This window comes from Onychostruthus taczanowskii, unplaced genomic scaffold, assembly GCF_017590055.1.
Source record: "Onychostruthus taczanowskii isolate IOZ18803 unplaced genomic scaffold, ASM1759005v1 scaffold14, whole genome shotgun sequence".
NCBI classification, from domain to species: Eukaryota; Metazoa; Chordata; class Aves; order Passeriformes; family Passeridae; genus Onychostruthus; species Onychostruthus taczanowskii.
In genome coordinates, this window is record NW_024498573.1 from 9,192,755 (window position 1) to 9,216,928 (window position 24,174).

A 24,174-nucleotide genomic window follows, 5' to 3' on the forward strand; every position below is an offset into this window, starting at 1 on the left:
TGAATTTTCAATGTGGGAAGCATTTTTGATCCAGCTGCTGATTGGCTGTAAAAGAAAAGTCCTTCCTGAGAGCAGTAAGTTTAACTGCTCACTTCAGATGCTCTTTGCAATGTCCAAGCTGAGCAAATTGAACTGCTGTTCACCTCTTGTGTTCTGCTCACTGACCAAAATCTTCACAGGGTCACAGAGGAAAACAATGATTTGCCCTTTCTGTCAAAGCAGATGTTCCACTGAACTCCTGCTTGGAAGCAGAGGGGAGCTCAGGGGTCCACAGTAAAAAAAAGCATTGGTTAAAAGCAGATTCAATTTCCAGATAGTCTGAGACTCCTATAAATAACCATGCTTGGAGAGTAATGAAATCTAAGAAGATAATTAATTGACAATATCTTTTTGATACCATTGAAATGTGCATTCAGTACCAAAATACATTTCTTCTATTTAAACAGGCAACTTTAGAAACTCTAGTTCATTTTATGGTGGTGTACCAAAAACTCTGTCCCAAAGATGCCAGAAGAAAATGAGGGGCTCATAGGACCCGTGCCTTCCCTGAGCAAGCATGAAAATGCCTCTTTGTATGTAGTGTGCTTTCAATATGGATTAATACCGCTCCTAAAATACAGCAGGGTTGTTCATGGCAGTAACCTCACAAGCAGAGACCTTTTCACTGTATCAGCACAGGAAAACTTTATAACATTCCTTCTACATAAGACTCATGTCATGCTCTCAAGTGAAGTGTCATTATCACAATTTAAAATTGCTTTACTTGTAAGAAGTGCAACTTCAGATATAAAACTTTGCACGGTTATCAACTGAATGACCAACATTCTGAATTATAAATGCATGAATCAGTGTCTTTTGAATGTATGTAAATGAAGAGTTTTCTTTCACTTAGAAGCCCTTCCTTGGCTCCAGCCCTGTAAGCACTTATGTACGCCTCTGTCTTATTGTGTAGTCCCGTAAACTTCCATGGATCTCTGAGTTACAAAAGCTCAGTACAAAATCTCTGACCTGATTACTGTCCTGATACATTCTCCAAGCTGCAAAGGTCAGGTTTGATGAAAAATTATAAGAACCAACAAGTATGTTTTCTTGTAATAAAAGCTCTAACAGTGCATACTGCTATGTCAGCTTAGTTCAGAGGGGTAAATATGCAACACTGGAATATGTGACATGTGTTGTATTGCAAGAATGTAAAAAATGCTGGATGGGGCTGGTTTAGTTTTTATGGCATGGTCAGTGAATATTTCCTCCTTTGAAAATGTTAAATTTTTTTTGCTATATTTCAGTTATATTTTAACTAGCATGAAATACTTCTTATTCTAGTAAGTAATTTCATCTGTTTTTTTTGGCTAAGTTACAACAGAGTAATGACTTTGTCTTTATATTGCTGCTCAGTTTCATAGTGATATCAGCCTTGGTTTGGAAGAATGGAGAGTAAGACAAGCATAAAACAAAAATGGCTGATTTTGTTACACAGTTTTTTTCCTACTCCTACCTTTGTCTTACATGGAATTCCTTGTTGAGAAGAAGAATAAAAGAATCTACAAAACTGAAGTCTTTTCTTCTTTGGTCCTTTATTCTTGGAATGACAGTTGTAGGATAACTGGGTAGAAGCAGGAAGACATTCTGACTCTACAGTGTATTTACCAAACAGTTTCTTTCCTCAGATATTCTCAAATTTTAGCAGTTCTTGCATCAAGTATCGTAAGCATGATTTTTTTCACCTTTTTTCCGTGAGTTTTATTTAGAATGCCTGAGTTCAGCTCATGTTCTGTTTTCAGTCTTCTATTTTTCCAAAGTATATTTTTCCCTGATTTACCTTTAGAAATGAAATTCCATGTGGATTCTTTGGTGCCATCAGATGAAATGCTCCATCCTCGGTACAAACTTCACTGGGGAAAAATAAATTTAGGGGATATACAGTGAAATACAATATTTCTAAACCATACAGGAGGTACTTTTCTCCCAAATTTCAAAACTGTCTGTGGTATAGCAGGCTTTGTTAGTGCATGCTGTTACGGATGCTAAATGTGCTAAACTTTTCTGAATGGGTTCAGAAAACCATGAGACATACCCATAGGAGTAAAATCTGTTGGAAACTAAACAAAATGACAGCATTTCTAACTTGGAAAACCACTCAGCTGCACGTGGCTGAAATCAGAGGGAATGTTCTGGAAAATTTGCTTGCTCCTTTAATGCCCCAACCCACCTGCACTTGGGCAGTGGCTGAGGACCAGAGGTCAGGCTGGATGTTGGCTTTGCTCCAAGGAAGTTACAGCAAGTCCTCTTGATTTCTTCAGTGTTTAGAAATGCAGCATTAAAGGCTAAGCCAGGACCCAGTCTCAGGATGTGAGTAGTCTCCTGTGTTCTTTAACAGCCAGACCAAAGCATACATGGAATCATTTAGATTGGAAAAGCCCTCCAAGATCATCAAGTCCAACTGCTAACCTGGCGCTGCCAAGTCCAGCACTAAACCATGTCCCCAAGTGCCACATGCTGCACTTGATCAGGTAACGTCTGGCAGCAGTCACTTTAATCATGTTTGAGTGCATTTTTAAACATATGTAAGCTGTTACGAGGAACAGCAAAGTGTACTGCTAGGTAGAGGAAGCTCCACTGAAAAAAAGGCTGATTTGAGTTAGATCAGGATTCTTCTGGAAATGAGCTAGGCTATCTCTTTGAATTAGTATTCAGGGTGCAGCCATTGTTATAAATAACATCTGAGTTGAAATTCAGGTTTCCCTGAAAATTGAACTCTCATATCTTTTACAGTTCAATAGTAAACAAGAACTTAAAATAAAAAAAAAAAAAAAAGAAAAAAGGATGGTATTAAAAAGTGTAGAAAAAAGTGGAAGAGATGTGTAAGTCAAATCAGAAGGCTCTAAGTGGAAGTGGCTTTTGTGGCCTGAATTTGTGTTTTGTGTAAACAGCAGTCTGTCATCTGCCTCACAGAAATGCAAAAATTCTAATAACTTGGCAAAGTTAACAGTTTTTCCTTTAGGGGGCCTAGTTTTGATACAGCTCAGACACTCAAGGCTGAAAGGATTGGGGTTTTTATCACATCCTAAGAGAACGATTGCCCTGCTGAGAGTTAAGGTTTCATCAAGGCTTGTTCAAAGCAGTAAAGTTTCTTGAACTGGTTTTCACTGCATCAGATTTCCACAACTTTGAACCAAGGCTGTTTTATTGGAATGCGTAAGAGGGAAAATGTTTTTAAATGATTCTACCTTTACTCTTGCAACTGCAGATTCCAGGGGGATTGGGTGGAATACACGGAGAGAAGAATGCAGGAAACTCTTAACAGCCTTGGTTGATTGGGGTTGATTGGGTTAAAACCTTCCGGAATCATGTAAAATGAATCTCAAGTCAATAAAATGCTGATGGGAAAGATGATTTGTTTGAAGTACAATGAGTAGACTCCTTGTCATTTGGTTCACTCTGTAGCAAATACATATTTTTCTCAGTGGAGTCGTATCAACATTCATATTTCTTTGATTTCTGGATATTGTTTTCAATTTTCTTTTAAGGAGTGGCTTCGCAATTTTTTTAGAAACCCCTGACTTGTTCCTGTAGGAATCTGTGTGTTCAGAAATTGGCCTTGTATCAACATATCACCTGTTAGTTGTTAAGAGTTTAATTTTCAAAGATATTATTTCATCTCCCTGAAGACAAGGTGGACAAAGAGATTCGATACAACAGCAATGATTTAGTTTGCGATGTAAAGCAAAAAAAAAAAAAGAATTTTGGGGATTAAGTCAGACCAATTGAATTTACTGTTTACATTGAGAAAGGTTACAGCCTGGAATGCATGATAAGCTAAAGGATTTTTATTTGGGCTTGAGAGGAGTTTTAGTCAGTAATGACCAGTAATATTTTGTTTGAAAACCACTGATAAATGAACTGGAGCACTCCTCAGGAGTGGGAGGAGAATACATTTGCTTTTGTAGCATCCAGGTCTGCAGTTTCTACTGTGCCTGCTTTGTTTGGCCTAATAGTAACTAGTTTCATTTTAACCATGTGTTGTGTTCTGTTCCAGAATTTGCAAGTTGTGAAATACCAATGTAACAATTCTCAGGGCAGAGCAACCCCCTGTGAAACAGGGAAATGCAAGTAGTGAAATTGGGAAGTTAGTAGGGTGTCTAAGAGATGACCAGGTCTCTGAAGGTAAAGGATGCGGAACACTGAAATCTAAATCCTGAATCCTGAAAACTTCATCCGGGATGAGGTTTCTGTGGAGACTTCTGACACTTCTTCGTTGTGTTTGAGTAGGAAGTGTCTTGAGAACAGCTTTTCCTGTGGTCTTATCTCAAGCTTAAATATGAAGGTACACAACCGGTTTGGTTTTCTCCTTCAAAAATATTTAACTGAACTTTTAAAAACCTCTGCTGAAGAAAAGCAGTTTTGGTCCAAGGGCTCAGAACAGGCTTAGACCAGTTTTCACTCCCCATATCCCAGTTCTAACTATTACCAAGAAGTTTTTCAAGTGATCTAAATGAAAACTGCCTTGGTAATAAATTTTAAAGACAATTGCTTAACTGTTAGGGTTTCCCACTCAACACTTCTACTTTAATAGTGACTAAAAAGAAAAATACTAATCATAACTGTCTTTTACATCAAATTGATATGCTCACAGTATAGTCAGATTTCTGAAGCATCCTTTTTTGCTATTAAACAGCTGTCCATACATGAATATATCACATGCTGGCATTGCATTCCTAGTTAATTTTCTTTTCCTAATTATACAGCTCTCACACCTTTTTCTGGTTTGTTTTATACCTGTACTTAAAGCGGTACATGTTGGTTTGCATTTTTGTTTGAAGTTATTCAAAAGCACAGAAAAAGTCATTAGTGCAGATGGAGTTTCTCTTCATGTTAAGCTGATTTAAGTATGTATTAGTTGAAGGATACCTTCCAAACCATATATTGAAAACTTGGGATTTTTCTTCATTTTTTAAAAAATAGACCTCTTCATGTTCTGTAGTTTTGTAAAGTGAGTCTTGCAGTTGCCTGCTGCCTGAGTGGTAGTGATGTAATTATTCTCTAGGGGGGAAATGCCTTGAGTAAATATATGAAACGAATGGAATAGACATTATGCAACTTCCATCCTTTTTGTGAGGCCTCATTTTTGTAAAACATTTTTGTTTTGGTCTTCTGGCTGGATAAATACAAGCTGAGTGAAACCTGATGTCATGGAAGTTCTTAACACTTTCTTTGCCTCAACAGTTCTAAGCAAAACTTTCTCTCTTGACCCTGCTTGGTTGCTGGAGTTGATTTTTAAATGTCTGTTTTCTCCTACTGTGGGAAGATTGCTTTTAATGAAACAGAACTCCTCAGTGACTCAAAGCTTTGAACGTGGTAGAATGACACTTCCAATGTGATGGGTTGACCTAAGAGTTCAAGTCCAGTCTCAATTTTAAATACTTTTTACCACCTACTCATTTGTCCAGGTAAATCCATAGTTACTCTTCTGAAAATTTGAATCAGCTCCCTTACAGAGAGATCTAGATTTTTCTCTAATTTAAAATTGATTTTAAAAATGGGCAAAACACCATTTCAATCTCCAGAATTAAAGCAGCATTAAACAGATGTGAAAGTAGTGCTGTCTGCAAGAAAAATCCAGGCAAGTAGTCTGAATCCTGTCTGCATCCAGAAAGTCTTCGTTTCCAGCATTTCTAAGTGCTCTGATCTGTTGGATTTGGATTAGGTTTGTCTCTTGTCAGTTCTAAATCAAAAAGCTGTTGCCTGTGTTGGCTTCAGTTTGAATACCTCCTAATCCTCTGTTTTTAGCTAGGAGAGTCCCCCTCTGACCAGCCTTGTGTACATAGCTGAGTTTGGCAGGTCTCAGTGCTGTGGGTCTCTCTGCATGTACAAGCAATACTTGATTGTTGTTGGAGCACTGAGAAGGCCAGAAGAGAAATTCCACCCTCCATGGCCTCCTCCTCTCTCCCTCTCCCCAAGCTCCTCTTTTGTGGTCCTCAACACCAGTGCAAAGCGTTCTCTTCCTGAAGAGGAAGTGGGGTACCTCAACTTCCCTAAAGGACCATTAGAAAACTGTAATTTCAAAATGAGTTTCCTGTCCAAGGAAGAGGGCTTAGCACTTACAAGAACAGTTCTCCACTGTACGAGGCAGACATTTTAGTTTTATGAGGAACAAATAAAACATTCCTGTGTGCTTTACAGGCATAACACTTTCTTAGAGTCTTTAGTTCCAGAATGACCTGTCTGCATAGCTGTGCTGATCAGTCACAGAGAGTAACACGGCCTGACTGTTCAGCAGGGCCAGTGCCGGAAAGCAGAAGAGGTGGGGGAGCAGAGGCAAACCAAAAAGCAGCAAAGCCTTCCCTTGATTTTCAGCTGGGATTAAGTCTGAGGTACAAACAGTTGCATTCCTGGTGTGAGGTGGTGGAGGTGGTGGCGTTACTCGGTGACAGAGCCTTGCTGAGGTCAGTGGGGATGCCTGGGGTGCACCCAGGGTTTCACCGTGTCCACTGCAGGTGATGCAGGGCTTTGCCACCACAGGCTGCAGGCAGCAAAACCTCACGTGTCTGAGCTGGGCTTGCCAGAAGTATGTGAAAAGGATTATGCCAACTTAATTCAGTTCTTTGGAGGTGTGGAAAGCATGGGCAGGTTGACCTTACCCTGCTAATCCAGCTTTAAAAATAAATTAAAGCAATTGTTGTCAGCATGAAATGTTGAGTTACTTTGGAGTTTAGACTTAATATTGTGCCTCTTGCTATAATAAAGTTAATTGTGTGCTTTGAGGAACACAAAAATGGTGAAAACACGCCAAAATCCTCAATGACGTTTAACTGTAGAATGTCCAGAAGCAGCTGAACGTTTTCCAGTAAGCATCATAGCCTACTTGTTATGGGACTTAGGATGAAAAATAATTGGTGAATCATGTTAAAATCAGTCTAATGAGAAGCTGTAGTCTGTGCTGTATAGTATTACTGAAGATTTAGTGTGTCCTATGGTAAAGGCATGTGGTCACATGAACTTTGATTTTAGTCTTTTTTGTTTCCAGGTTAATGCCTTATTTCAGTTCTTTTTGCCTCTAAATCAAGTTTATGGAAGAGCTCTCATGGTATAGTCAGTTCTTAACTGTGAAATCAAGCTCATACATTACTGTAATGTTGCATTTTAATATTAGTGTGTATTAGATGTAAAAAAAGACATTTCCCTTTTTTTTTCCCTTCTTTTTCTCCACATGTTACCAGATATGCAAAAGGAAATCTACCAAGTGCAATAGTGAGACACAGATTGTAGAGAGGGAGATGAAAGGTTAGGTGAAATGGAGACAGCAGTAGCACATAATTACTGAGTCTGATAAACATGTTATGTCATTTTTTAAAATTGTTCCCCGGACTTTCTTGTAATTAATTGCATCCTTGCCCAAGGTTTGTTGAGCTGCAGATAAATCAGTTAGCAGGTAATGCTCTAGTCTTTCTCTTCAAAGATCCTTGCACAGGGAGCAAGTTCATCTTTCCTAATTCAATAAAAGCCATTAAATGCCTAGCTTTTAAACATTATTTTGTCAGCACTGGAAATATCTTCTAAGGAATAATTTATGAGGAGCAAACAAACATGATTCATCAATTACTTTTTCTGGTTAAAAACTTCTTCTCAGATAGAGAAAAAAAAAATCTTTAAATGAGTGTAGCAGCAGAATTTGTATTTTTAGTGTCCTAAGTTGAATGTATGCTTACATGGTTCCCTAATGCTAAAAATGAGTCATTGAGAATAGTGTCTTTTCCAGTAATAAAAAAGTAGAAGTGATGCAAGCCAGAACTCACATCTGACAGATTCAAGAAAAGGACCTATAGAATTTGTGTATCTACTGTGCTCTGTCCTCTGATAGGAGACGGGTCCTTAGAGATGAGCACACAGTAGCCTTGAGAACACTGAAAAGTGAGGATTCTGGGGAAACTGCTTCAAAAGAATAAAAAAAATAATACTAGTTTAAAGCACAGGACTCAAGTGTGCATTTGTTCTTCAGTGATTAGACGTATAAAAACAAAATGATGATTTTAGAGTTAGATGTCTATTGCAGGTATCTACAGCAGTTAGGAGGAACATGATGTAATTCCCATACCTTTTTGCATGGATGCTAAATAACACATTGACTTTTCTTAATGACCACACTGTAATTAAAGGAGCTTACTTTTTCCCCAGCGGAAATTCTGGAATTGGCTGGAAATGCTGCAAGGGACAACAAGAAGGGTCGAGTCACTCCTAGACACATCCTGTTGGCGGTAGCAAACGATGAAGAATTAAATCAGGTAAGAAAAACCTCTGCCATGTGAAGGCCAGGATTTCCTTTAGGGCTTCTTAAATTGTCTTTTCATATAGCTGACTTGTAACTCAAGACCTCTGCTTATTGAGCAGCACACCAGGAAACACTCACCAGCATGCTGGCTGTGCAACTAACTACAGCACTCAGCTTAATTGTGTATTTCAGCTCTCCTAAAATGTGTAAGAATGCAATGGAGATGTAAAATGATGTTTGCTAACACTATTACAACCAATCCTGTTGGACTGGGGTATTGTCATAAGTTCTTCAAGGACAGAGAAAATCCTGCAGATGCTGGTTTTTTGTTTGTTTTTAGTTTCCTCCTTAGACAGCTGAGGTCTCTGTGGGACTTATCCTGTTCTCGCTGAAGTCTGTTATTGTGACCACAGAAGAGCTCTAAACTCTTACAAGTCTATGTCCTTTGCAGACTTAAAGATGCTTTTAACCTGGCCATAAAAAAAAAAAAAAATTGGCATTATTATGACAGTGCTGTGGTGTCAGCCAGAGGCAGTGGCTGGGATTAATGTACCTTTCTGTGAGGTGCTCTAAAAACCCCTCTGAAAAGATACTTTTTCCAAATCTGTGCATCATGGAGCAGGAAAAAATAATATTTCCCCAACCACTCTCCTTCTTGTTTTGCCTGAAATTTGGTAATACTTTCCGTTCGTTATCCCTTTGTAAGCTTGGAGCCTCACTAAGTTGAGATTGGGGAGCAGTAAACACGAATCAGAAGGTGGGAGTACCTGGGGGACTTTGATGTCACTGTCTGTATCCTCCTGAATAGTGAATTAGTCCCAGTTAGATGTATAAAAATGAGTTAAAGTGGTTTTAAATACAGAACATTATATATTTCACCTCCGCTTTTAAAGGCTTGAATAAACTGCACACTCTTGAATATTGATCTTCAGCTGCATATTTTTTGAAAAAATACAGGTATAGAGATTTGTGTAAATGTTGCCCTCCATTTTGAAGTTTCTTTTTCTTAGAAAAAAAACCTTTTTAATAATACAGTTGCAGGAAAATGCAGCACTTGGGACATATACTGGGTTCTTAACAGTGTGGCACCTGCTGTAGTCTCAAACCCTGGATTTTGGGGTCCCGTTTTTCTCTCACAGGCTGCCCTGCTGGGCCCTCAGGTGTGTGCCTGGGGCTGTTGTGTTTTTCCTCATTGGGTGACAGCCTTCATGGCATGGATTCAGAGAAACAGATCTCAGGTGAGCCCTAGAGATCCTGGCAGTGACAAGCATGTGTGCAAGAAGAACACATGCTCCCTTTATAGTTAAAATCAAGTATGTGGTTGGCTCCATTTCATGCATTTCTCATCTCTTCTTCAAGGATAATGGTGGAGAAATGCAAGGCAGTATACAAAATTTGCAGTAAATCCTATTTTCTATTTATCAGTGAGTAAACTGGAATTTGTCATGTACAATTTTTTTTTTTTTTTTTGCTTAGCTATTGAAAGGGGTCACCATAGCCAGTGGTGGAGTGTTACCCAATATTCACCCAGAGCTGTTGGCAAAGAAGCGGGGATCAAAAGGAAAACTGGAAGCCATCATCACTCCACCCCCAGCAAAGAAGGCAAAGTCTCCATCACAGAAAAAAACTGTATCAAAGAAAACAGGTGGCAAGAAAGGAGCAAGGAAATCCAAGGTAGAGTAATGTGTTTATTTTAAACCCAAAGCTTGCCAGCAGTAGCTGCAGGGAGCTTCACACTGGGTCAGCTCTCTGTTGCATGTGTTGTTACCAATGGTGATGTCAGCCACAGTGGGAGCAGGGGAGGATGAGCTCTGCCCTCTCCCTGGTGTGCCTGGAGCCTGAACACCCTCAGGAGTGTCCCAGGTGTGCATCACACAGGTGGGCCATAAATACTCTGTTCTTTGTAAGAAACATTCTGAGGTGGGCAGAGAGTATGCCAGGAGACAAGAGGAAAGAGTCTGGGGCTGTACTGGTCATGCCTTACAGGTTTCAGTTTGTAGGAGTAGGAAATCTTTCCTATGTGTACATGTGTGGCCAAGGATGTTTTTTTTTTTTCTTTTGCAAAGCAACTACAGTTAAGCAATACGTTTGGCAAGTAGGAAGAAAAGTACAGGAATTTCACATGAAATGGACAAGGAATGTGAAAGTTCCCTCTGGGTCAAGCAAAGCTTCTTTATTTATCCTGTTTCTGTTTACTTGGTCTCTCTTCTGATTGTTTCACTCTTCTGGTTTTTTGAGCTGTTGAATTTAGTTTTCTCCCTCAGAACCTATTAGTTGACATTTCAAATGTAGTGCTTCCAATAACCATGCACTAATAATTCCCCTAAATCTGGAAATTTTTTGCCCTGCTTGATTACAAAAGCAGGAAGTCTGTTGTGGGGTTCTGTTTTTCTTCCACACAAGAAACTGTATTGTCTGCTTACTATATTGGTATTTGGCTAACAGTAAACTCCTAGGGAATTTAAATAAGACCCATGAAAATCAAATTTTCAAAACACTGTAAAGTAAAGCATGGTTACAGCTTCCAAAAGCACAGTGTACCCTTGCATCAAAGTCATTTTGGTTGCTTGGCCTCAGACTTAGTTTATATACTTTGAAAAGGGTTAATAGGAGAACAGTGGCTTGCTGAGTGTTCCAGGTGTCTTTTTTTTTTTGCTTCAACACAGATATTGCTGAGGCACCAAATATTTATATGAAATTGTAAGTAATAATTTTATTGAAAATGTGAAATTGGCACCAATTGAGTTTATAACCACAGCCTTTGTGAATTGACTTCCTTTTCAAAATGTTCTAATCCTCCTTTTTGTTCAGTAAACCAATTAATTCCTGAAGCCTGTTATTTCACTGCAGTAATAAAGTTGAAAAAATAAATGGTGGTTGAGGGGAACTCCTTCTCTCTCCTCCAGTAGTTTCACTGGAGATGAAAGTAGGTGATGATGTTAAATAAAACAGAAAATAAATAAAATTGTTCAGCCCATTTCCTGCAAGCAGGCAGATAGAAAGTAGATGTATTCTCTTGACACTGCTTCTAAGGACAGCCACATTGCAAAGGAGAATTTCTAAAAATAAGTCTGTGAAATCTGGGAGCACCTCCCTTCACAGATAAAATTTATTCTCTGACAAGTCGGTTTCTAGCTTACAATGAGTGTCTGCCCACACACAGAGATCTGTAATCTTTGTCCACACAAGCCATTAGAAACCTGTTAAAAGTTTGGGGCTGTTTATATGTTTTCCTACAACATTTAAGACAACTGTCATCTCAACTGCACTGCTGTGGGCAAGAGGAGGTGCCTGCAGATCTGCAGACGTTGAGGTCGTTTTTCCTATTGATCCCTTCAGCTGTTATCAGGCACTACAGTTTAAAATCCAACACCACTGTTTGTACAGGCATTTTATAGCCTGCTAAGCATTTAGTGTATGTCATATATCTTAGTGTCATTAAACTGTTTTTCTCAGAACCTTGAGTTAACTAATTAACTATATTTCTGAAAGAAGAAGCAGGGAGAAGTGAGCAAATCAGCCAGTGCTGACAGTACAACGGAGGGAACTCCTGCAGATGGTTTCACAGTCCTGTCCACCAAAAGCCTGTTTCTTGGCCAGAAGGTATGATCCTGCATTTTTATAAATTAATACCTATTTTTCTGTGCTGCTTAGGGAACAGCCCCCTCCTACTACACCCTTTTCCACAAAACATCTAGGTACAATGGACATTTCCCCACTGAGCAATCGAGGAGATGTATGATATCAGTTTCCTCATCAAAGAAATTCTCCGAAGCAACTTCTAGAGCATTTTAAAAAGTACATAAGTCTTCATGTGACTACATAATTAAATACCTAATTAGAAGGAAAGCCTGTGTGCTTGTAATCTGTCTCTTTCATAAACAACGTAATTGTTACAGATAAGCATCTGCCAAAGAGATTTTTCTAAGAATAAAATGTATTTTTTCCAACAGTCAGCCCACTTCATTGCTGATGTAAATGATTTACAGGCTTTTATCAAAACCTATTTTAGACATTTGTTCATAATAATGTTTTTATGCTGTGTTCTGCTTTGTGATTTATAGAAGTTAATGTTGTGTAATAATGAATGATGCTTTTATGAAAAGCTAGAGATCAACAATTCTTTTTTTCCCTGTGAATATGATTTGGGATGTGGGTTGGTTTAATACAAATACATATCTGCTTAAAGAGGATCCATTAAAAGAGATGAGTCATTAAATTAATTTGGTCTTTTATCCTGAAACCTGCCTTTAATTTGTGATGCAAAATTTTCTTAAGTAAAACTGCATCTTTCTGCTATCATTCAATAATCAGATCATTGTGTTGTAAGCCATAAAAGATGAGCCATTGTCCATTGTGGAATGTAACTCCTCTGACTCATTTTTATTTCATACTGAGGTTGTTCTCCATTTATCCTCCAGTTTGTTTGCCAAGTAACATGCATGAGAGTAACATTTTTTTCAATACTTCTGATTTTCCACATTTAATTTTACAGCTACAACTAGGTGGCTGGTTTGGTAGAGTTGGATTTTATTTTACTCCTATTAGTGGGGTGGTTTTTCAAAAACATGTTGATGACTAAATTAGAACCCAAAATTTATAGTCTACATTACTGTTTCAAGAAATCAAGTAACTTCAGACTTCTGGAGCTGATTTTGAGCTCATTTTAGTTACCATAGGAAACCAGTAATAAGACCTAGAGTTGTGTTCCAGCAAGTGACCCAGCAAATCAGTGGGGCTTTGCTGTTGAGCTCAGTGGAAGAAAATCATGAACTCCAGGACTGCTTTAAACTGTGGTGGGCAAAGCCAGTGTCTGTTGTACAGCTTCCCAGTGAGCCCTAATACTGGGGAATGGACTTACTGGCTTTCTCATTCACTTGAGTCCAGCCCCCTGAGAGAATTACTGGTGTGACACATCCATCCCTGCACTGGGTCCTTGTCAGTTAGCCCTGCACATGAGAGGGACCAGGTGTTAACATTTTGCTGTAACACATAATGAAAAGAGAAATTAAAAGACAATGCAAACCTGTTTGTCTCCTGTGAGGGAACAGTCCAAATCAAACAGATCATGTTGTGAGGGTTAGAGAAGGCATTTGAAGAATTGCTGCTGAGATCAATCAATCAGGATCTTTCAAACCTTCTGTGACATTCTTGAACACTTTTCCAGCACATCTGTTTGGTTTGCAAAACCATTATCTGCCAGATCAGAAAATCCTTTACTAAATGCAGAGAGGGAAGAAAACAGTCTTGGTTTTGATATCACACCATTCACAAGTATTCAATGGAAAAAAATATTTTTCTTGGCTCCTTTATGGAAGGGAAGGGAAGGAACTTATTTGCAAGAGCAGCTCTTCATCCTTCTAATAACCCTAAATTTAATTTGATGCAAAAACCACAAATGACAATGTTGCAAACTTGGGTATTGTTCAGTTTTTAAAATTACAGTTATTGCATTAAATGTTTAACTGCTGACAGCTGGAAATTCTTAGAGGTCATGAAATGGCAAAGAATCCTTCAGTTATACCTGTAGAAGTTTATTAGTGCCACATTAATTATTAAAATCTAGTTAATATGTAAATGATTGCACATCCATAAGTGACATCCCAGTGGAAATGTGGCATTGTGCACATTAACTAGTTTGTTTTTCCTGAGAGTATTACAAAGTAGGGGCAGAGTTGCAGGATCTCAAGCCTAAGCTTTAAGTTTTGGACTTTCCAAGAGACCTCAGCATTTGGTCTGCACTAGGCATCTTCTTTCACTATGAAACTCATACCAGAAAAAGTTTCAAGACTTTTAAGGTAATTTTGTCTGAAATTAGAAATGCCAGGTTTGGCTTAGAAAATATTTATGGATATGCTAAATGCCACCTGCATTTTATCTAACTAACATTTAATTGAAATGTTACCTCAAGTTATGTCCATTCTTTGTTGCACATGTATATGCAAGTTGTGTCTATTTATTTTTTTAGTGGCCCTTTAGGGGATCACTTCTGCCTAATACATGCTTCATACTATTGGGTAGTGAAATTGAACAATTACTCATTGGAGGATTTAATTCCACAGGAAAAATTCTGATTAATTTTTTATTTGTTTTTGGCAATTGGATAGCTAACATACATTGAGTAATAAATGCAGAATTTAGTAAACTAATACTTAGCTGCCAACACATGCTATCAGTCTTGGGCAGCTTTTTAAGCATTTTCTTGTTGTTGCTAAATTGAAACTTTAATTACCAGCTGGCTGTTATGTAAATCCCATATATGAGTAGGCTCAGAAATAGATTTAAGGTCCAAAACAAAAACAGTCTGCAGCTGATAGATCTGGGGCAAAAACTTGTAGAGCACAGAATTTGGAATCAAAAAAATCACTTACAGAATGAGCAGAATATGTTTAGGAACATAGTATAATCTCCACAAAACAGTCGTGGTGTGTGCATGTGTTTTGCTGTTGTTTTTTTTTTTTAATTTTAAAATTCATTAAGCTTTTTTAACATTTTGCTTTGATTTGATTTGATTTGACTGGTTTTTTAAACAGCAGTTGCTTGTAGTCAAACTCAAGACTCAAACTCCAGTATGAATAACTCACCACGTGTGAAGTATTAAAGGATTCCAAGTTATTTGGAAAGGCAGCTTTCTGAGATTTTATTACAGACATGTACTTAAAACAGGGCTGAATTACACTCATTTTTAGTCAAAATCACCCTAGTTTGAGGTAACATAGTTTACGTAAGCAATGTATGCAAATTATATTAAATTGCAGGTTTTTAAAAAGAGAAAGAAGGTCAATTCATATAATCAAGTGAATGAAATGGAAATATTTTCTTCAGAAAATTTTAATATAGGGATCGTGGCCTCCTTAAATGTCCCATTCACTTGTATGGGTTTCATGGACTGGCTCATATTCCCTGTTAATAAATTAACATACACAAAGAAATTATTTGAAGAGTTGTCTTTAAGAATGTGGGCTACAACAAACAGATAAAATTCTGATATGGATGATATAAAGTGCCATGCCTGAAGATGAATGTTATGCTTTGTATGCTGAGGGCTTTGGATTAAAAAGAAAGCCTGGCCTAACTGCAGCTGGTGGCAGGAATTGCATAAATGAATGAGAGCTTTCTCCTTCGTGGTTGCTCTCCATATCACCCAAACAGCTACTGGAAAAATAAGTTAAAATACATATTGTAAACTCAGGTGTTGGTTATGCTGTAGCTAATGTACTTCCCCAAATGAAAAAGTCTGGAAAATCTTTTGCACTTTTAAAGTATTTAAAGTTTGTCAGTAGTAAACATGGTTCCTGTGAAGTCAGACTTCCAGCAGAAGCTGTGAAGCAGTGTCAAACCTGCTCAAACTCTGATTAGAAACTTCCCATAGCTGCAGTATTGACCTTTGCCAAGTTTAGCATTCCCAGTAGATTGCATCAAATTGTAGAGTTTTGTGTTGTGGGTCACATCCTATGAGGAGACCCCCAAACTGTCTCTTAAGAACACACAGTGCAAATGTGAGATCAGTCTCCAGATCTCTGTGCTTCCTCCCACAGTCCCCCTGTGTGCCTCAGGAGAGAGGAGAAATCTTCCTGTGATTTCAGGAGAACTCCTCCTGATTTATAACAAGAAAGAAATTGGAAGACATGCTTGAAATATTTGGGGGTACTTAGAGGAGTAAATGAGTATTAATGGGTGGGACAAAAGGAAGTAAAGCAAACAAAATAAAAACTAGAAGCAATGAGCACGTAATATGATGTGCCTGCTTATGGTACCTCACCAGACATTCCCAAAGGCTGCAGAACTTTAATGAGGACTCAACTGCTGTGATACAAAACATGGTGACCACTGATAAGGAAAGAAAAAAAATCACATCCCCTTGTTAGGATGGAGGAATTGGTGGAGATAAGTGTCTGCTTTCTCAGAGATAGGCTCATGTTTGCTGGCTTAAAGAAGGAGCAGCAGCAGCTTTGATCCTGTTTCAGTGCAGAATAGTCCCAGCACATCCCTGTAACTGATGCTTAAGGGATGCTTAGGGTGTCCTTCATCTCTGTACTTGGGGAAGAAACAAATACCGTCATTTAATGGCAAAATTAGAATCACAGAATAATTTGGAAGGGACCTTAAAGCTCATCTCAGTCCAACCCCCTGACATGGGCAGGGACACCTTCCACCAGACCAGGTTGCTCCAAGCCCCATCCAACCTGGCCTTGAACACTTCCAGGGATGGAGCAGTCACAGCTTCTCTGGGCAACCTGTGCCAGGGCCTCACCAGCCTCAAAGGGAAGAATTTCTTCCCAATACCTCATCTTAACCTCCCCTCCTTCAGTTTAAGGCCATTCCTTTTGTCCTGTCACTCCATGCCCTCATGAAAAGTCCCTATCCAGACTTCTTGTAAGCCCTCTTTAGATACTGGATAATAATAAGAATCCCAAATAGTTATCAGTGTAAAACCAAAATAGAGTTTACTAGTTAGTACACTCATCTTCTCCCAGTATGAACAATGTTTGAGTCTTGTGTTTGAATTTTTTGGGCTAATATGCCTTTATGACCTGCCTTTTATTTTGCATATTTGTTTGCAGTGATGCTATCTCCATCTGTGTTGCAAAGCTCACTTTTCTGCAGCTTCTCTGTGATTTCCCAGCTGTCCTGTTATTTCCCACCTCATGCTTTTCTTTTCAGCTGAACCTTATTCACAGTGAAATCAGTAATTTAGCCGGCTTCGAGGTGGAGGCCATTATCAATCCTACCAATGCTGACATTGACCTTAAAGATGACCTAGGTAAATGGGGCATGGGTTGACACAACTAACGGTCACATGGAAATTATGGAACCCAGAATTTACTCTCTAGGGCTTCATACCTTTAATCAGAGCAGAAATTCAAATCTTGCAGGTCCTGCTTTTTTGAAGATCTACATTCAAAACACTTTTTGACCAATTCTGAACACTTGCAGCTATTGCTAGTCTTCAAGCTGATTTCAGTTCAAAAAGTTTAAATTCTTTTCCATAATGATCATATGTGACTGTTAGCTATTTTGGGGGGTTTCTTATTTGGATACTTTGAGGACTAAAATACTTTTTTGTCAGGTTTTCTCAAAATAAGCAGTTTCTCCATACTACCTGCAATCTCAGGGGTTTTATTTCAATACTTAGAGTAGTTTTAAAAATTTTGGAAAGGGCTTATTACACAATTAGCTGTCCCAAATCTTCCATACCTTGATTTGATGTTTAATTCAGTCAGTAATTTGTTTCCATTATGTTTCAGTTCTTCCCTGTCACTTTTACATTCAGCTGGAAACAAATACTGCTATTATACCAAGAGTGAACTATCATGGGTGCAGAATCACTTTTGAAGCCTTTCTCTTGTTTCAGATTGATAAGAAATCAAAAAATCCTTCTTTAATAGAAGTTAATTCTTCAGCAAAACAAAAACTGCCTTTCATGCATTATGTACTGCATTCCCTTCTTATTTGAGTAGACCTGCTGCTGACTTTTTTTTGGAACTTCCTTAATGGAATACAACCCATAATTCTAATACTGCTGCATTTCCTATGGGAATGTAGAGAAGTAACATCACAAGAAAAAAGATCTAAGAAGGCTAATTTTTATATCAGCATTTCTTAGAAATACAGATATTGCTGCAAGTTAGCTATTCCAGCACATAATTAAAAGATATGCCTTACTTTTAAACATACAAACAATATTTGTATTTTTTAAAGCAAATTCTGTACAACCCTGGCTGCAGATACATCGTTTCCTACAGGTGAAGGAAACTGGCATTTTTAGAAACAAAATGATGAATGGCATTACATATGAAAATCAGTGGCTGTCAGTTTATTAGTGCTGACAAAATGGAGAAACTAATTATTTTGTTTGTCTTGATGATCCTGAATTTCTCTTTTTTAAACAGATTCCATATTTTAATGTCATGCTCTGTGGGGAACTGGTTGTTCAAGGTTTCTGCAAAGTGAAATGGGGCATTAGCTGATTTTAAAACTTTGGAAATTATCTCATGTGATTGCTCTGACTTGTCATTTTAACATTTATTTGATCATGTCATACTCAATATTCCTCCTCCTGCTCCCTACACCCCTTTCTCTACACACACCTGCACACACAACTCAGCATACTCCTTTGGCGCAAGGTTTGGAGATGTAAAGGTAGGAAAATATGGACGTTGGTACATGTGTAAATGTAGAGCCTGTGCTGGGTCTCTGTCCAACGTGGTTGATATACATCTGTTTACCTGTTGTAGTTGCAAGTTGTACAGGCTGACATTGCCACGATCGACAGTGATGCTGTCGTTCACCCGACAAACTCTGACTTCTACACCGGTGGTGAAGTAGGTAATGGCAAGTTCAGTGCTGCGGAGTTCGTATGTGTGTGCATGGTCGATCAGCAGCCACCAGCTTGTTGTAGCTATGCAGATCTGCATTCATTTCTCACTTCCAGCAGTCCCGACTGATCGTAACTACAAGTGAACTATTACAAACCTAGTGGGCATTTTTAGTTTTTGTTGCCAAATCAGCCTTTCAGAAGTAACCACGGAGTGCACCACCAAAATTGAAGTGCAGGAACAGTGCGTTAAATGCAGGCACGTGACCAAGTAAATGAACCAACATTGTCAGTTTGACAGGTGCCTGAATGTGGTTTGTGTCTTGATCTTTAAATTTTAACCAGTTCCAGTGCACCCTCTCCTTGCCAAGTTTCAGATGTTCGTGTCTGGATTCACAGGCTGGATCTAACCTGTTTGTATTTTCCAAACTCTTAAGATTATCCTTATGGACCGATGAACTTCCTAGCTCCACGGTCCTCACACCCACGAGCCCCGGCTAGGGCTGCACACACATCAGTCACCTGAGCTACAAGGATGAGAGAAGGCATGACAGGAAACAGGACAGACTTCTTAATCCAGCCATTTTAACTGTCCCTTGAGTAACTCTTCTCCTAGCCCTTATCTTACCCCTCTGATGTACAGAATGTTGAAGGATTTTATAAAAGGATAGGAGTACTTTGATTGAACTGCCTTGGTAATTTGAGAAGGCAAATCAGAACTTGGGCCAAATGTAGAAGTTGCTGGCAGTGCTTAAGAACAGCTGATCCCAGCCTCTGTTCTACATCTCTTCTTGACCTCACCATCGCTGTGAGAATGGGCTCCCCCATGCCCGAGGCCTTGTTTTCAGTACTGACTTGGAGGGACACACATCCTGCACCACCTGTTTTTTCTGAAAGGGCTGCATTCTGAGTAACAAGCAGAGAAATATAGCTCTGGTTGACCTGTTGGGGCAGAAGCACTGTGACTTTGCTGGCTAAATAATATGCAGAGTGTCATAGTAGCCTGTACCTGAAGAATATGCTTCCAAAATCTGTCAGACCCATTTAGCCAATGTGCCTGTCTCCTACCCTGTGACAAAGAAATGCTTTGCTACTCTGCAAAGAAAATTGTGTCTTGAAGTTGGACTGCTCATTCCTTAGTGTAGGTTCCTGTTGCCTCTGACTGCTGTAAGAAAGAATAGAAGTGCACAAATGCTTAGCTTCCAATGATTAACTTTTACCCATCTAAATTTTTTTAAATTTTTTGTTGGTTTTTTCCCTAACAATTTAAGTGTACTGGGGGCTTATCCTGAGAATTTTAGAGCCTAAATTTCTGCTAACGCTGTTTTCAACACTGATACCAATGCCTGCTTGGAAAGCATGAGATAATGATCTTATTCTCATGGGAGTGGCACATATTTATGCTTGTGAGCAAATAAGCTACTAACCTTGAAGCTGTGAAGCAAGACTTTCCTCAAGAAACTTGCTAGTGTAGTGGAAAATGGTTAATACAGTCTGTCCTTTGCCAGATTAAGCTAATTTACAACATAGATGTCAAGTATGATTTCAATATAAACCCTCACTATTAATCAGAAGAAGAGCATAATTGAGGAGTAAATGCAGAATATTTCACTCATTCATACCAAATATTACTTTTTCTCGTCTTTGTACCAGATCTGCAAGAAGAGAGCTCAATGGAATAAACTGACATGGTTGTTCATTGCTTTTAATTATAAATTAATTCCCAGTAGAAGGGAAAAAGCTGATCCTTCTGGATTGAATTAAACCAAACTAGGCTAAATTCCATTAAATGTACAACAGCTTTGCAATGGCAAAGAAATGACCTATTTAATAGAACTTTGCTGTTCCTAGGTTCTGCACAAGGCTTAATTATGTTTCTCCTTGAAACAAGAGAAATTAAGGATTATGAATGTCATGGGGTTTAGGACTGATCAGAGTCCATGGACTCATGGGGAATATAACTGGCATACATATAAATATAAACAGGAATGATATGGAAATATATACAACAAAAATATAACTAGAATGGAAGGCTGTTTCATTCCCTCTCCATCCCTTCTCAGTCAGATTTTATAAGACCCTAGAGTCAGCCACATCTGCTGGATGGACTCAGCAAAGGGCACAGGGTGTTCTGCTTTACTCACTGCCTTTGCAGGGCAGAGTGCTTCCAAGCACCTCAGTGCTGCTCTGGATCTCCTTTCCCAGCACTCTCCTAAGACACCTTGCTGCTACAAATAAAGCCATTACTGTCTTTTCTGAGAGGTTTGTAAGGTGATCCTCCTACTCAGTTGTACTGGGATAGGCAACTTTAAGTTCAGAAAATCCTTAGGAGTTTAGCTGAAGTATTTATATTTAAAAGCTTAAATGAGCACAAACAGCAAATTACACTCTGACCTACACAGTCTGACCTTGCAATCCAGTTTTTGGCAAACCCTGTTGTGAACTGGTTATGAAAAAGCCAAAGAAAAGGCATAGCTTTTGTAATTGTCCTCAGCTTTTGTACCCCAAAAGCAATAAAGTCCCATGAACAAAATAGACTCAGGGTCACAGAGTCAGTTTTTGAATGGAAAACAAATGCATTGTTTTTAACTTTTCAGTTTGGAAGAAATTTAGCAAAACAAAACAAAAGCATCTTGCAGTCTTCTTGGTTCCTAGAGCTATATAACCTGATTTAGTAACTGGAATCTTGGAGGAGGGACTCTGCTTCCTAGAGCATATAGTATGTGCACTTCCATCAGAAATTGCATTTTTTTTCTTTCTCCATCAGTGGAAGTAAGGGGTGTCACCAAATAAATGTCTAGATCTTTAGAGATTCTAGTTCTGAACTTTTGGAAATCAGTTTTCAAAGCAATATCTCAAATCAGAGCCTTTATGATATCACTGCTTTTTATTTATCTACCTTTATAATTAATATGCACAGTGCAAAATTATGTGGGATGCTTGTGTAGTTAGGAAAATGCTTTCTTGGGCTGTTTTTTCCTTTCATTAATATTTAAAACTAGAGCTGCAAAATAAGATCTAAACCATTTAGTGATGGACTGCCTTTGTAAACAGCATACCTTTTGGTTGCCCTGACACACTGCACAGCTCTTCTCCTCCCAGAATAACTTTCTCCAGCTCCTTAGTTGTAGTTAGAGAAGTTCATTGGAGGAATGTGTTCCTTAGAGATTCTCCTTATTTCTGAGGCTCTTCCTCTTGGTTAAAGGTGGCTCAACAAGCTGGGCAGTTACCAAGTAAAGCAGCCCGCTGCACTCACGAGACTGTTTCATTCCTGGGGCCACCTGTTGGGGTCAGGGACCAAGATCAGGTGAGTTTCAAATTCTTATTGTGGCAAATGGCTCTTTAAAACAATTTGTAAGAGAAGAGGGGAAATGAATCCTAGGGGAAGGAATTACGAACCTTCAACCACTGTTGAGATAGCACATTCTTCTGGAACATTTCACACTAAGAGATGCTCATGAGAAGGAAGGAGGTAGGGATCTCATGTCAGATGTTTTTTGACAGTAAATTCAAGTCTGAGAATGTTAGCTAGGGATACCAGTGTGAGGTTTTTGGGTTGTTAGGGTTGTCTTTTTGTTCTTTCTGTTATTGTTGTTGTTGTTTTTAATGACTAGCTAATTCTCAAGTCCCAAAAGGTTTAGATCTTACTTTGCAGTCCCCAAAAAATGTTTGGGCAGAAAACTCTAGAGTGATGTAACAAAAGTGAGTGATGAGTCACATGTCTGCTGAGACCAGAGGAGTAAACTAACAATTCTCTGTTCAGGGAGCACTTTGGAAAAGAAAGGTGGCAAGGAGTTTGTGGAAGCCGTCATTGAGCTCCGCAAAAAGAACGGGCCGTTGGACATAGCCGGAGGTGAGGCTGCGCTTCGGGACCCCCGCCCAGAGCCCTGTGGGAGTGGGCTTGGCTCACACGGCCCAGCTCCCCCTGCAGCACTGCTGGGGCTCTGCTGTCTGCAGGCAGCTCCCAAGGGCTGTGTGTTTGTGTTCTCCACAGTTAAACTGCACACATTGCATCTTAAGTAACCTTTACCTGGGAAATGGGCAGTGCTGTAGTGTTACAGTAGAGCCAGGCTGTTCACAGGTATGTGCATGCACACACAGTGTTGATCATTAAGGGCACAGTTCAGAAAAGCAATTAATGAGATGCTTATTCTTGAGACCAACTCTGTTAAACATCTGCTTTGCTGAAATGCCGCTGACTTTCACTGAACTTAAGCATGTGCCTAAAGTTCAGCATCTGCTTGGGTACTTAGTTTAATCAGTGCCAAAATCATCACTATAAAAGCTTATGACTTTTTGATGCCTAGTTATCAAAATTTATGTAATCTCAGAGAAAAATCTACTATGTGAGTAATAAAGTTTGATAATGGCAATATATAATTTTACACCATCTGTGAAATTGCTGATCCATGTTGTTCATATAGAAGGCTGATTCTGCCATCTGTGTTTATGCTATAAAAATAAATACAGTGTGCAGAGTTTTGTAAACGAATCCTAACTACAGCCGAAGGGGAGATGTAAGAATTCAGCTCTGACAGGAAAAATTACAACTGTTTACTTCTGGAGCTTAATACTTTGGGGTTTTCTCCCTTGCATTTTAAAAATTTTAATGTTTTTCTTGGAATTTTTGTTCTGTGAAAATATGCAGAATCAATTGCCCACTTTTTTCTTTTTACTAACTTCTGCACAAGATTGCTTACCAGCCCAGACCAAACTGCTCCAAATAGGTGGCAAGTTGAAAAGAAAAGTTTCTTTTTCTCAGCTGTTAGTGCATCCCTCAGATCTGGAGGTTGCTTGGTAGCCTTACTCCAGGGCAGCTCTGACTGCACTGGAATAAACTGGCTGGTAGGGATTGGGGTTGGAGGACTCTAGAGAAGAACTCATACATCCATTTTTCAATCCTACATATACCCAGGGTTCAGATTTTTCAATTCTATGGGCATCCCTTTAATTTACCCATAACCAGAATGCTTACCTGGAATGTGACTAGCACAGAATAAGTCCATAGTTGGCTTTATCTTTCTTACTTCCCATTTCAGTGCATTTGCATTTGAAGTAAAGGACAGCTGCTCTTGGTAATGAACAGTTGTCCTCATCAGAATTCTAATGAGTTAATTAATGACTACCCTGGAAAACACTCCCTGAGAAATATTAAAGTTGGTCATGTGTATCAATACAGTATTTTATTCTTTCAGGGTGAGGATGATATCCACATTTCACATCTGACTAGAGATATGTCATCTGCTTTTAATAGATTTTTTTGGGGATTTATGATGTATTCAGAATCTGCCAACGTTTTAGTTGCACATTATGACAAATTAACATTGCCTAACACTGAGGCTATTCAACATGTTGGGACTCTGCAAAGTCATAAGAACATAAATGCCTGTGCTTCCATTGTCCTTCAAAATGTTCTGGTTAACCCCTGGTCAGGATCCATATGACAAAGTCTATTTTCTCTTTCCTGCAGCAGCCATGAGATCGTATCCATATGTGATGATCATGTGCCAAAAGTTATCTCTACTGTACTTAAATAGCAAAATACCTCATAAACATTCCAGAATGGAATAGAGGATTTCTATAAGCACCT

General features: G+C 38.8%; 1 protein-coding gene across 6 annotated transcripts in view; it reads left to right on the plus strand.

Moving 5' to 3' along the window:
• The window catches only part of LOC121332264 (core histone macro-H2A.1), a 42,867-nt gene that overhangs the window by 12,464 nt on the left and 6,229 nt on the right, over window positions 1-24,174 (plus strand). The window contains exons 3-8 of one of the 6 annotated variants that reach the window (XR_005952127.1): window positions 8,173-8,279; window positions 9,743-9,940; window positions 11,759-11,869; window positions 16,931-17,030; window positions 18,505-18,595; window positions 22,348-22,437. Coding sequence is in view for 5 of the 6 variants with exons in the window: in XM_041397552.1 (XP_041253486.1) it covers window positions 8,173-8,279; window positions 9,743-9,940; window positions 11,759-11,869; window positions 16,931-17,030; window positions 22,348-22,437 (606 nt within the window). In the remaining variant the exon portion in view is untranslated. Of the gene's footprint in view, window positions 1-8,172; window positions 8,280-9,742; window positions 9,941-11,758; window positions 11,870-16,930; window positions 17,031-18,504; window positions 18,596-22,347; window positions 22,438-24,174 lie in introns of those variants that run through there. The other 5 variants (XM_041397552.1, XM_041397554.1, XM_041397553.1 and 2 more) reach the window with 5 other exon arrangements.